Source organism: Glycine max, chromosome 9 (assembly GCF_000004515.6).
Source record: "Glycine max cultivar Williams 82 chromosome 9, Glycine_max_v4.0, whole genome shotgun sequence".
Classification (NCBI taxonomy): Eukaryota; Viridiplantae; Streptophyta; class Magnoliopsida; order Fabales; family Fabaceae; genus Glycine; species Glycine max.
Window position 1 is genome coordinate 42,881,761 of NC_038245.2, and position 15,360 is coordinate 42,897,120.

Genomic DNA, 15,360 nt, shown 5'->3' on the forward strand with positions numbered 1-15,360 from the left:
AAATATTCCAAAGATTGAAGACTCTCTCTACGGGATGAAATAATATATTTCGTCCTTAACCTTGACCAGATCAGAAATAAGATTTACAAAGTTAAGTAAACATATTGTTTTGGCTTACTTCAGTTTTGGGATGGAATTGTAATCAGCACAATTTAATTTCATTAATGAATATTTTTAGAATAATTTTTCTTTGTAATACTTTTTAACAATTCTTTGTTTATTTTTTTTTTATCTTTTTATTGCATCACTAGGCTTATCCTAAACTTCTATTTTTCTCTTTTCTTGTTTTAAAAAAATTATTATGAGATATTTTTGTGCAAATAGCATTATCCCGTGATGATTATTCCTCTATCGTTTGTATCTTATTATCAATCGAATCATTGATAATAGTAGTAAGTAGTAACAACATACCCTCCAATTGGCATTGTTGCACTTGCTAGTAGCGCCGCAAGGTTTTTACTCAACCTTCAATCTTGATATTTTTATTATTTGATTGATGACCTGAAAGGTTCATTAATTGCCTACTAGATGAAAGATATAGGCAATTTTGGTCCATAATTTATTTTGAACTAAAATAATTTTAAATAATTTTTACGTTAAATTCAAAATTTTATATTAAAATTTATTTTTAAATTAAAAAACATCCAAATATAATTTATATCACTTTTAAAATTAATTTTAATCAAAATCCACTTTACAAAATCAATTTTATCACACTGATCCAAACATATACATCTTCGAAATCCAATGAATTAGTGCCTTCCACAAAGCCCAAAGAATAAGAATAACAAACCAGATTACTGTACCACTTTTTGAGTCACTGCCAGAAACTACAAAAAATTCTCACGTACTGCATTATGTACATGGATCCAATCCAAGGAGCCGAAGAGGAGTCTTGGCCCTTTCTTCTTTTAGGATCCTTTCTCAATGTGTGTGTCTATGTATATATATAATTAAAATTAAAAATATTGATAAATAAAATATATAAAAAATATAGTTTTAAGTTAATATTTACTTAAAAAATTTCTAATAATAGATCATATCTATAATTTTGTTCATAAAATTAATAATAAATATTTAATACACTTCTAAATTCATTTATGCTCTCAACCATTTTAGACATCGAAAATTGTTGACATTCAGCACATATGCCAACCTTAAAAGAGAGTATTCCCCTTGTACACAAATTATCTCTTGTTGGAATTCTATTCTGTATCCCTCAAATTTGTTTGAATAATTGCCATTTGGTTAACACGAGAGTAGCTGAAATTGAGAATTGTGCATAATTATCATGCTCTAAATAAAGAAAAGTTGCCTGACATTTATTGAACAAACGATACCAAGAAGCTTGCTTAAAAAACAAAAAAACAATACCAAGAAGCTGATTTGAACATGAAATATCTTTCCCTCTTGTGTGCATGTATGATTTATGATTGTATCATTGTGGAGTCACAAAATTTAAATGTTATGAAAATTTTATCAGGAAAATTTCATCGGTTGATTAATATTTTGGTGATTAATCTTGACGATTCCAATAAGATTGTTTTTTATTTATGCAAATAAGATATTTCTTGCTCTTTGGTTTTGGGACGGAATGACGAATATAATTAATCAGTTTATAAATACTGTTTGTATAGGTAGGAAACAGAGGATTCTTCATAAAATGGTTCCTTCAAGATAGACGACTTCTCCATGTTTATGACGTATTTCAACTTCAAATGGGTTAATAGTAGGTTTAATTATTCATTTATTTAGTTGATATAATTTTTAAATTTATTCTTTTTAGTTTCTATAGTTAATAAATAATTTTTTTAATTTTTAAAATTTAATAAGTGAATTTTTTAGTTTCTAAAATTTGTATTTTAATTTTCAACCGTTGAATATTTTTAACTCCGTAGGTTAAAGAATTTTAACAACATGGATCTTTTTTGAGAATTAAAATATAAATTAAGAAACTAAATAATTCGTTTATTAACTATAAAACTTAAAAGAGATAAGTTTAAAAATTATAAGAAATAAATGAATAATTAAACTTAGTACACACATATAAGAATAAAAAAGTTACTCTAACTCCTTGAATATCTCTTTGTTAGAGTTATTTTTCATTTTTAACTTTTATTTTCTTCTAATTAAAGAAGAACTACTCCTTAGAATCATTGGATTAAAACAAAATAAGAGTAAGGATGAAGAATAACTTTGTATATATATAACTTACAATTGATGTTGGCTTCAAGCATCAAATTCATTAAAATATTAAAATTAAGAGAAAATAACATATGTACTAACTAACTTATATAAAATAATTTTATACTATTATCTAATAATAAATTATTATTTTTTAGAGAAATTATAAATTATTATATATAATAAATTTATTAATTTTTATAACAACTATCTTCAAAAAGTGATACTAAAGTGAGTTTAAATTGGCTAACAGAGTTTACGCTTAACCATACATAACAATTAAACTCTAATATTAAAGACTACCATATCATATTTCCATATCTTTAAATCTGGCCAATTATCATCACTAATTTTAATTTTACTTGTGTATTTTTCATTTTCTGCGCCTATATGTACAAATTCATCATCTCTCCCTTTTTTGGTCCAATCTTTGTAGACAGACGCCTATAAATGGTGGAAAGCTCCAGGAAAGTTAATTCAAAATCTTGCAAGGTTTATGAAGATCATTCCATTATTTTTCTGGGGAATTTATGGGTGAGTTTTTATCTCTTTTTCATGTCAACTGGCTTCCGCATGTGATCCCTACTCTCGTTGACTTCTTGTTTTCACCAGCAAGGGATTTATGACGAGGAATGAATCAACTAATTTTCTTTCAATATGGAAGATATTCATATACTCATTGAACAGTTGATTTTAGAAAGAAGAGTGGTATTCAATTACCAGGGCTGGGTACAAAGCTTAAACAAGTTAGTACAATTTGTTGTCAAGAACTATATTATATGTTAATATATATCACAGAATGTTCAACTCTTGTTTTCAGATCTCCTATACCATTCAAAAATCCATTGTATATCGTCGTGGGTAGACCAATTGAGCTAGAGAAAAATCCAGAACCAACAATGGAGCAGGTATATATAACAAATGCATATACTATCACCCAGATTTTGTACTAAGTAACATTCAACAGAGCCACACATGTCACATGATCCAGCTAGTGGTAACAAGTTTTCAAAAAATACGTTTGTAACTTTATTTTTATTGGATAAAATTTATGTGGGTCCCTTTAAATATATGGATCATATATGTGTGAATTTCTTTGTAATTTAAAATTAACTTATGTATAAGTTAATTTGTAGAATTTTATAGTTTTTTAAAGGATTATTTTAACTTACATATAAACTAATTTTAGTGAATAGAAAAGTTTATTTTGTCTTATTTCTTCTTCTTTTTTTGCTGAAGTGATTTTGGATAAGTTTATCCAAACAAATTCACTTTACTTGTTTTCAAGTTACAAAGTAAATAATTACTGACTTGTGTGTGGGGAAGAGAGTAATAGGAGAGTTTTATTTAAAACGCTACTTAAGGAAAAATTAGGATTTAGTGACTTCTATAACCTCTCTCTCCAAAGCTAACATTACCAATTTATTATGAGTTATCAACTAATGTGAATTGTAGTTGAGTGAACTTTTTTTAATCTTCAATTATACTTTGTTTCAGGTTGCCAATCAGTTTGTTGAAGCACTTTAAGATCTTTTCGACCGACACAAAGTTCATGCTGGATATACAAATCTTGAGCTGAAAATATTTTGACAAAACCATAGTCTGTTGGTCCTTGTGCCAAGATTTAGTTATCTACAAGTAAAGTTATGCATTTGAGTTTTGTGAACAGGAAAATAAAAATCATTTAGGAAGATTTATCCCCATAAGGTAGTGTTTAGAACTTCTAAAAGTTCAGACGTGAAAGTAATACAGCAGTGAAATGGACTAAAAATATTGCAGGGGTGTCATTTGAAACGTCTGAAACCAAAGTGGAAAGAGCATGAAATGATGCAGGACCCACACAAAAAACTTTCACTTCAAAAAAAGAAGATGAAAGCAGCTAAAATCTATAGTAAAAAATGAACAATCCAAAATTGTCGTTCTGTTTTTACATGAAAAACCGTGTGGGCCGTCTCCCAACAACGTTAAAAAGCTTCTCTCTCTCTCTCTCTCTCTTTTTATTTTATTTTATTGAAGTATTAAGCACATAATCAATTTGGGTGAAAAACATAATCGATTATGGCCATTCAATTTTTTTTTTTTGAAAAAAAACTAAACTTGGTCATATAATCTGACATAATTAATAACATGTCACATTGATATTTATAGAGGGAAATGTAATCCTCAGAATACCATCACATTTATGAACACTTTATTATATTTTCACCAAGTACTTATCAATATTGCTTATTAAGTAATTGTCACAATATTTTATTTAACAAAATCAATCTAGCTACTATAATATTGACGAGTATAATTCTAAGTGATTTAATGGTTTTCTAAACTTTAGAAGAGAACGATCTACTTCTAGCACAATGCATGATGGTGCTCCCCTAATTATATTTTTATTTTTTTATTGATAAATGATAGTTTGTTAGTTTTGTTAAAAAAAAAGTCATAAATTCAAACTTTCAACCTCTCTTATCTTTATCTCTTCACCCTTATATCTCTCGTTTTTAACCATCAAATTAACTTTATATCTCACATTTTCAACCTTGCATAAGAGAATTTGCTCCCACATTCGATTTGGGAATGAGACCTTAACCTAGTTTTATGATTAAGACTTTATTATAGTGATGAATATCCCGGAACACCAAACCCCCTTCCTGTTTAGGCTGGTAGAATCTATTCCACATAATTATATCATCATCACCATGGCCCTAAAAAAGTCCCAATGCATCATTTCCATCTTGTCACATATTTGATTAGGGAGAAGCACTTTTTGCATAATGTAGGTGGACAAGGTTGCTATCACCAACTGAGCTAAAGTAACACTTGATAAAAAAAATGCCATTTTAACATTTTTCGGATATCTATAAATTCTGGTTTATATTTTGTTATCCAATAACTGACATTATACATACATATATATATAGAGAGAGAGAGAGAGAACTATTTTTTTATAACACGTTCAACAAAATGGTGACAGCAGATTGGTATACTTGAATAGTTGAATTATTAGGCAACTGAACCAGCAAATGTACAAAAATATCATGAAGTGACGTATAAATTTTTTAGGAAGGTCCATGTAAAGGCTATATATGCATGCCCCAGTAGGCGAACCAAACAAGCCAAGTGTCCCCGTCGTTTATGATACTTGCCGTGACCTTTATAGACTCTAATTATTAATAAAGACGACATTAGTAAAAGGTGTTACCCCACATATATTTTTATTATGTATAGGCAATATCGTTTTACAGGATGCATACAGTATTATATAAATTTTTTGATTTGTTATGTTTTCTGTTGTCATAGTAAACATTATTTAAGAACTAACAGGTGATCACTTTCTTTTTAAGGAAACACCTTATCACTTAACTAGTTTGAGATAATTTGTATGGGATTATCTGTTTGAATTTCATTATTGTTATTGTATACAAAAAGTGTTTTAGTTGAGACATAATTTAAATTTTAGTTTCTATGATATCGCGATTGTGAGATTTTGGTATGTCTCTGATTTTAATTATGTAATTAAATTTTCTCTTATTTATAGTCAAATTTCATAATCCTGAATATTTCATCTAATGTATGTCAGAGTTAATTAAGAAAAACTTGGCTTGACATAAAAATGAATAAATGTAAGAATAAATTATACTAATCAGCTTTGAGATTTTGTGAAGTTACACAAATTAAATCTCCTTATTTTTTTTAACGTTTATATATTGTTTTTTAAAGGAGTTTTAACATTTATAATAACCATCCTTATAGGAGAACCCAATGTAATTAAATCATGTTCATTAATTAATACTTCTTCTCTATTTTTATTTGCATTGATGTCAACATTGTTAATTTGTTTATTCAATAAACAATAACCTATATTTTAAATGAGAGTGGGGTGACTTGAGGGAGAAGATAAATGAGAATGTGAGAGTTTTAAGAGATGATTTTAGATTTGTAGGTATTTAGAGGAGGATTTTAGGAGTTTTTGGGCCCCTTCTCTCATAAAGGCCCTTCTAAACACCCCCTTATATCAAAAGCTCAATTCTTAAGACCCAACTACAAAAGAAATAACTAAGCTCATCCAAAACAAATTGAAATAAATCATTAATTCAATTTTAATATTTTAAATCATATTTTAATTTATAAATCATGAAATTATACATTTATCCTTTTTAAATATATTTTTCATTCTAATTAAAAAAAAAAATCAAGGGGAGTCCCCACAACAAGTATCAACCTACAACCTAACTAAACTCCGAAAAGTAACTTCAAGTAAATATTGAGGGAGCAAAACACAACAACCCATAGGAGGTCTTGGAGGCATATTAATGTCAATCTCTTGAGAGTAGGCAAGGTTGGCTCACCAGTCTACCACACAATTTCCCTCTTTAAGTCTTTATAAACATATATCGCTCCTAGCACGCATGCCATCACTTGATATGTTGCACCATATTTACAAATTTCCTTAAATTTATGGTTAATTTAGATCTCTTTCAAACATTTTTTTATTTGTTTATTGATAAAACTTAAACTCAATGCTCTCTTAAAAGAAGATTGGAGGAAAAAGCTTTTCTTTAGTTAATTTCTAGCCCAACTTATTTTAGGTTTTCTTTTCCTTGAGAAATTAAGCAACTATTAAAAACAGAAAATAAAATAAAAATAATACACCCTTTGCAATAAAAAAAATCCTAATTCAAACAGTCCCTTAATTTTTATATAAAAAATAAGTAATTTACTAAAAAAAACTAAGTGAAAGGTTTAAAAAATCTCTTTCTCCCTATTACTCCTCGCCCTCTCTAGTCTCTCTTTTCTCCTCTCTTCGATTATTTCCTAACCGTTCTCTCTTTTCTTTTATTTTCCTCTCTCTTGAATAATCAAAAAATAAAACAAAAATATCAATAATCTTTAATATATTTTTCCGCTTTAATTTTTTTTCAAAATCTTTTTTATAATTTTTGTTGAAGATCTATGACTTTTGTTTTTAAAAGTCAGTTTCAAAATGTATATGGATTTATCCAATTGTATAAATAAATAGACTTTAGTTGCCATGTTTATTCCAACTTACTAAATTGGTCTTGTAATTTAATTTACTAATTTAACCTTTTTTTTTAATTTGTCTATTTGAGTTCTTAACCTCCAAATTAGACATTATCACATGTCATAAAAATTAATGTCATCATGACAAGTGATAACCAATGTTACTCATTAATAATTAATTCAATTTCATGATTGAAAACTCAAATAATAAAATATAAAATCAAAAATTAAATTAGTGAATTAAATTAGAAAGATCATCAATTAAGATAAATAAGAAATTATTTTTGCAATTAAGTCAAATAAATAAACTCCCAACCGTTCGGACAAAGTAGCCTTTGGCATTTACGTTTCCATGTGACAATGAGTGTCTGAACAAATAAAATAAAAACAAATATTAAGACACGAGACAATCGAGTCGATGGAAACTCCGAGAAGAGACGAAAACCCACGTGACATTTTTGCCCCTCACACTTTCCCCTATTTACTCCACGCCCCTCACTTCCTTGTTCCTTCATAAAAACAACACTTCCTCCTCTTACATTCGGCAACCAAACCATGCAGCGCACGGCGGCGGCGACAGATGAACCACGGCGGCGCTCCGGCGACGCGGAGGGGGAGAAGGTGTTCAAGGGGAGCGAGGTGTTCGGCGACACGTCACCAAATTACTTGAAGACCATTTTGGCCCTGGCGTTGTGGCTCGGAACCATTCATTTCAACGTCGCGTTGGTGCTCTTCGCAATCTTCTTCCTCTCTCTCCACAAAGCACTTTTGTTCGTTTCTCTTTCCTTTGGTTTCTTCCCTTCAATTATACACACGTGTATATTTACACGTGTCTCTCTCTCACTGTGTGATTAAAATGAGAAGGTTGTTATGTCAGGCTTTTCGGTTTGCTTTTCGTGCTCATGGTAATTCCTGTTGATGAAAAGAGCAAATTCGGTCGAAAATTATCCAGGTACTTTTATAATAATAATAATTATTATTATTTATTATTATTATTTGCTTTTTATGATACACAGTTTAAGTATCGTGCTTTTGTGTTTGAATAAAAAAAAAAGTATTTTTTCCGAAGAAAAAAAAATTGGGTGTGTTTCAGGTACATATGCAAGCACGTTTGCGCTTACTTTCCCATCACGCTTCATGTGGAGGACATGAAGGCCTTTCATCCCAATCGTGCTTATGGTGTGTACCAAACTATTCATTCAAAATTTGACTTTTGAGGATTTTTCTTAAAAGAATATGCACCTTTGCTTTCACTTTCAATTCTTTACGGTCTATTAGTGTTTGTTTGGTTTCATAAGTTCATAATTAATTTTAATTTATATATTTTTAGATGTTTGGGTTTGTATTAGAAAAAAAAGTTATGAATTGATTTTGAGTTGAAGTAAAGCATCTCTGAGTAGCAACTATGACCAACATAGTGCATATAGAGGGGCAGGGGTGAGGGGTTGAATTTGGCTCAAACTCAAATTCTAAGTTGGTATTTGATCCTATCCTAGTGGTTATTGTTTGGCTTATTGAGTCACCCGTTATCAGACCATCTGCATATGTTCAATTCTTGGTGTAAGGGAGGTGTGTTGGAGATTTCATATTGACTAATGGTATGCCTAAATTAGTATATAGAAGTGAGGGGTAACTCTTATCTCATGAGCAAATTTTTTCTTTAAAAGTGGCAAGAGATTTTAAATTGAATTTTTCTTTTTTGAGTAAGTTGGCTATGTGGATTTGATATTGGGGGAAAGGATTGTAGGAAAAGTGGAAATATTGATATAGGAAGGTAGAGACTTGAGATTATTGTTCCCTTTGTTTGGTTGCTTCATTCATAATAGGTGCTGGGTGACAGATTGACAGTTGTCAAAAGTATAATTTAGCCTGAATTTTTTTTGAAGATGACCGTACTAGATAGGGTGGTACTGTTGGTACTCTTAATTGCTGAGTAACTGTTTTGAGTTTTAATTTCTTAAAGGTTTCTGGCAGCAAGCTGTTAAGGAGCATTAATTACACCCTATTAAATGTTTCCAATGGCCTAAAACAGCATGCATTCAATGGTTTCTTGTCAATAAAAATTTTCTATTTGTTTTTTTCTACCAATGCTCTGAGTATACTAGTTAGTATTTGTGTTTCTTAATTTGTCATCAATTAAATGAATATAGACAAGTATGAATTTGATTAATTAGGGTTTGACTTTAATAAAAAAAAGATTAATTATTTTAATTTTAGAAATTGCAATTAGAAGTAACTTGTTTGAAGTGTGGATAGGCCATGAGAGTGCTGATATCTCTGCTGAAACAATTTTTTTTTTCCAAACAGGCTTTTACTAAGATTCATTTTGAAATGAAACAATTCCTTCATTTTAAAGATTCAACATTGCATAAATATGACTAACTGTCCTGGATGAAGTGATTTCTTGCTTATCCTTGGGCAGAGCTAGATCTGAAACATTTTTACAAATTTTAAGCTAACATCTCTCTCTATGGTGATGGCTCCTATTTTATTTGTATTTTATTGTTAGTAGTTCATCAATATTAACAACAGTATGTCTTTTCATGCAGTTTTTGGTTATGAACCACATTCAGTTTTGCCAATTGGAGTTGTTGCGTTAGCTGACAACACAGGTTTTATGCCTCTTCCTAAAATAAAAGTTCTTGCTAGCAGTGCGGTAAGGCTTTTATATACCCTTTTTTGTAATGAAGGTTATTGAGGATATAATTTAAAAATTTTCTTCTCGCACTTAACAAATAGATATTTTACACACCATTTTTGAGACACATATGGACATGGTTGGGCTTAACACCAGTGACAAGGAAAAGGTTTACCTCCCTGTTGGATGCTGGCTATAGTTGTATCTTGATACCTGGTGGAGTGCAAGAAGCATTTCTCATGGAGCATGGTTCTGAGGTACATTGTTTTTCACTCTCATGGAGCATGGAAAATGTTTATTCTTTTAGATATAATATAAGATTATGACTGATGCCAAGTTGGAGTAATATGTTGGTATAGGCTTTTTTCCTTGCTATGCAAGTGCTTTGGCTGAATTACCATCTCACTGCCATATGTTTGATAGTCATAACACTTTGGTTTTTTCCCACTCTGATATTTCATGTCTAATTTATATCTAGTTTGGATAGAAAATTGGGAAAAATACATTCTTTTGATTCATTTATATGGGTTATAGACTGAATTTTAGGATCAGTAGCCTGAAATGTTTCAGCTATGATATGGCAGTATGACTTGCTAATAACACTGTTAAGTTGTATCTGATTCTTGATATTAGAGTAATGTTGAATACAAGAGAATATATAAATTGTGGATTATGCACAAGTATCAATACACTAAGAAAAAAGGTTGATCAAGCTTGCTTTATCTATTACACAAATTAGAAGCTGTTGAACCAGAAAGAAACATTCACTACAAATGCCAATAGAAACTTGGATTTCTTTTTTAAAATATGAAGAGTTACTCCCTACAGCAGGCTAGTTGTATGTTATCTCTCAAAAACAGAAACAAAACAAGAACAGAAATGTAGATGGTTGCAAACACTTTGAGGGGTCTGCTTCCTCCCTGCCCATGGGCCCAAAATGCTCCAGGATCCTTCCCTACCTTTTATCCTTGCTCCTAGCTGTTACACGCCCCTGCCCATGGTCCAAATTCCTCTTCAGACCCTTACTTACATCATATTCATTGCTTGTGTCTGTATTCCCTTTGTACCCTTTCTATTTCTCTTTTAACATGCACTTCTGGGAAGCCTAACATAAGCTGATGGAAGAAGGCAGTTAGATACTCATATCCTTTTTATTTAGTTTTACTCATTTCATATTGCATACTGTCTTCAGTGTCTTGTAGTGTGGGGTCAAGCTATGGTTGAACTGGATCATATAGGGTATATATATATAATGTGAGGCTACAGCCAAAGAGTGAGAGTCTGTCAAAGCTTTTTAACACTTGATGGAGAGCTATAACAAGGAATGGAATGATTCTAAGGTTCAGATTGACGAAGAAATTCTAGAATTTGTGAATAGACCAAAAAAGTTGAAAGTTTGGAAGTTTCACCGAGGAGTGCTGCAGCTTTGGATTTTGAAAGGAAAGTTTTCATGTGAAGGACAAGACATGTAAGTTAAAGAAATACAATGACCAACAACAAAATAGTAGTTAGAATAATTGAACAGCAATGTCATTAGGCTTTTGGTTTAAATGGAGATAATGCCATAATAATTGAGAAGCAATTTAATGAGGTAGACATGAGCCATGATACTACTGGGTGCTATTAGTGGCAGAAAACTCATACCTGCTTGCACCGTGTGATGTTTGTAATAAAAATGTAAAAGAAATTGTTCATTTAATATGCCTCATGCAAGGTAAAGATCAGTAGTGCCATCACAGTTCTGTTAGTTTGAATTCTGACACTGGCCGTGATGTCATTTCAATTTGATTACTGCAATGGGCCCAACTGATTTCAATCTACCATTTAAGCACCTTGTCATTGTGCATGTTTGGTTTAATGATTGAATCATTGTACAGTCACAAAATGCCTAAAAAATTATGCTAAGGGTATATTCAGGATACGTACATCATCATAGTGGTTAGATAATTTGGTGGCAATATCTTGCTGATTGTTTAAAGGGTGATATCTTTTACTGTTTGGTTTTGGGTTGCTTTTAACTTGTTTCTACTGTTTGTAAAGATAGACAGAAAGGGTTTCAGATAAAATGGGTCTTACAATATGAAACTTCTTTATTTTATGAATTATATTCATACAGGTTTAACAATATAAAGAATTAATTGCTTTCTAGATTGCCTATCTTAAAGCAAGAAGGGGATTTGTCCGCATAGCAATGGAGAAAGGAAAACCCCTGGTTCCAGTTTTCTGCTTTGGTCAGGTATTTCTTTATTGTCCATGTATATTTTATTCTTAAGGAAAAATCTTGCCGCATTTTGCTGACTCCCAGATTAGCTGCAGAAAACTGTTAAACTAAAATGTCGCTGTACATTATTTCCCTATCTTATAATGTTGCTAATTCATGTTTCTGATTTTTTCTTTTCATTCAAATAAACTCTCACTTCCCTTTGGTGCAATTTTGCTATAGTCAAATGTCTATAAGTGGTGGAAACCAGGTGGGAAGTTAATTCTGAATTTTGCAAGGGCTGTCAAGTTCTCCCCAATATATTTTTGGGGAATTTTTGGGTATGTGTTTCTTTTAAATGTCAACTTGCCGCCTTCCTGTGATCTCTTTTACTCCTATTTTCACTAGTCAAGGGGCTTTTGCATGATGAATGAAGCTAATTTTTTAAGTTCAAACTTGAGGTTGCCCAATAAATTAAATTCAACAAGATGGAACAATAGAATAAGCCATTTCTAAAACGTCAAACCATTTTGAGAATCAGTTTGGTACATAAATGAAAGGTCAGCTTTTGTCTGGTTCATGGCTTAGAATATTTGCTAAGAATGAGATTGGAAAAGGTGGATTCAATTAATGTTTCGCAGATTGCATGCCTTTTATAGTCAGCTTTTAGCAGTTTTTGATATATATATATATATAGAGAGAGAGAGAGAGAGAGAGAGAGAATGGAATCATTTATTTGCGGACAGCAGTCATTTGACTGGTGTATCAGTATGAAACTTAAACTAGTAAGCATAGAATTTGTTATCTGGAACTAATTTTTAACACTAATTATCTCTTCTCTTCAGATCTCCGATACCCTTTAAACATCCGATGCATGTGGTGGTGGGTAGACCAATTGAGCTCGAGAAAAATCACGAGCCAACTCCTGAGGAGGTATATACTATCATGCCTTTTTGTTTTAACTGGCATTCACCAAGTATCCAGTAACTCATGTCATCTCCTAGTTAAAAATGTCGGCCTTTCATCTTGTTAATAAGTTGCCAATATAGTAAAGAAATCTTGGAATAATAAAAACCTTCCATTTGACTTTAACTTTGAAAGGCATATTTTCTCTTGTTCTACATAGAAGATTTTGACTTCCTTGAAATAAACTTTTGTAATGTAGTCCTTTAGGCTTTAGTACAGCAAAATATACAGACGCTAATCCAAGATTTGCAATTTTGCATAATATGGATAAACTATTTCTAGATAGGTACTTGCAAGCTATGGATGGGGCCTGCAAGATATTTACAAATTTGAGCTGTACATGACTAAACTTTTGATCCCTTATTTCCTTCACTTTGTTTTAGGTTGCCAGAATACATAGCCAATTTGTTGAAGCACTTCAAGATCTATTTGAACGACACAAAGCTCGAGCTGGATATCCAAACCTTGAGTTGAGAATTGTTTGATATGGTCGTAACTTCGACCCATAGTTTCATGGGGGTAATTACACTTTTCTTCTCTTAGGTTAGGCTTTATTTGGGAGTTTTGAAGATGGAGTGGAGTGATTGGTTCATGATTAATTGGATTTGAATGGGGTGAGGTAAATAAATACTGTTGATTGATTGAGAAAGGAGTTATCTTTGTTGTCTTAGAAGTCACATTGGTAATTAATCATGTAAATTGTAAACTTCCAATTATGAGTCCGTGAACAATTTATATCAGATATATTTATAAATCTGAGATTAATTTAAAATGTTACGCTATGGCTTATGTAGCGTTTGGTAGAGATGAATGAAAAATAGGTGAAAGAGTGAAAAGAGGTTGTTTGGTTGAGATGAAAGAAAATTAAAAAGAGATGAAATAGTAGAATTAAAATAGTTAGGTAAGTAATGAAGTTAAAAAAAATTGTTTATTTATGAAATACCAATTTTACCCACCATAGGAAAAAATGATCATTTTTTTATTTAAAGATTTTTTTTAATATTATTAGGCATATTGCATATGCAATTTTAAAAAAATTATATGCATGGAGATAACATTGAGGTAGAGGTGACAAAATATTTTGGTTAATTGTGGCAACTCGAATCCGCCTGATAAAATATAAGACTTAGGATTAAATTTTTAACCCTAAATTAAATGTGAGCTTTTTAGTCTAACCCAATCATAGTCCAATGCAGGCTAATCCCATTAAAAGCCCACAAAAATTGAGCTTTTACAAGACTTGTGTTACTTTTTTTAGGTGGGATATGCTAGGTGCACCCAGCAATATTGCTGGTGCACCCAGCAATTCAATGAAAGGTCAATTTTGCCCTTCAGTTAAAAATATAAAAAGCATTTTTTTTCTTCCCGGAAGCATTCTCTCTTTTTCTCACTGTGTCTCTTCCGCAAAAAGCTTCTTCTCTTCTCTCTTCCCCGACAAGCTTCTTCTCCGCGAGCTTCTCCGACAGCCCTTGGACGAGGTAGGTGGCCTTCTTCTTAGCTTTGGTTTTGTTATGCACTACATTAGGGTAGGTTAGTGTAACGTTAGGTTAGTGGAACCTTAGGGTAGAAGACGGAACCTTAGGGTAGAAGACGAAACCTAGGGTAGAAGACGAGAGGGGAGAAGACGAGAGGACGCCGGAAAAAATGGCGGAAATCGCTGACGGAGGAGTCTTCCGGAAGACCCCTTAGGGGTTCTTCCGGAAGTTCCGGAAGAACGTTTTCCGGAAAGTTTCCGGAAGAAGTGTTCTTCCGGAAGTAACCAAACGTCTTCCGGAAGAACTCTTCTTCCGGAAGACTTCCGGAAAACGTCTTCCGGGAACTTTCCGGAAGAAGTGGTTCATCCGGAAGAATTCCGGAAGACTCGCACTTCCGGAAGAAGTTTCAAACTTCCGGAAGACCTTTCCGGAAGAACCCTTCTTCCGGAGTGTTTCCGGAAGAACCACTTCTTCCGGAAGTGGTTTTTTTGTTTTTTTTTTGTGTTTTTTTTTTTAAATTTTTTTTAAACAGAAATTGTTTTGTTTTTTTTAAATGAATTATTTTATTTATTTTGGTTATTTTTTTTTTAGATTTTATGAAAAATGAAGTTTGGGTTTTTGATGTCATATTTTTTTTATAATTTAAATTGTGTATTTTTACTAAATATTAATTTGTAAATTAATTTTTTTTTATAAAAGTAGTTGTGTTTGTTTTTGTTTATTGTTTTTTTTTAAATTAGTGTTTTTTCTTTAAAAATGAAGTTGTCTATTTTTATAATTAAAGTTGTGTGTTTTGGAAGTTTTATAAAAATACTAATTTTTTATAATTAATTAGTTTATTTTATTATAAATGAAGTATTTTATTTACTAAAAAAATTGTG

General features: G+C 31.2%; 1 protein-coding gene across 1 annotated transcript; it reads left to right on the forward strand.

Moving 5' to 3' along the window:
• Positions 1-7,467: 7,467 nt before the first annotated feature.
• On the forward strand, positions 7,468-13,744 carry LOC100809628 (diacylglycerol O-acyltransferase 2D-like). The gene is made up of 9 exons (XM_003534175.4): positions 7,468-7,970; positions 8,078-8,152; positions 8,294-8,379; positions 9,750-9,856; positions 9,940-10,095; positions 11,988-12,074; positions 12,282-12,379; positions 12,884-12,971; positions 13,388-13,744. Exons 1-9 carry the CDS (start codon positions 7,756-7,758, stop codon positions 13,487-13,489), a joined length of 1,014 nt encoding a protein of 337 aa, XP_003534223.1. The 5' UTR covers positions 7,468-7,755; the 3' UTR covers positions 13,490-13,744.
• Positions 13,745-15,360: the final 1,616 nt, after the last annotated feature.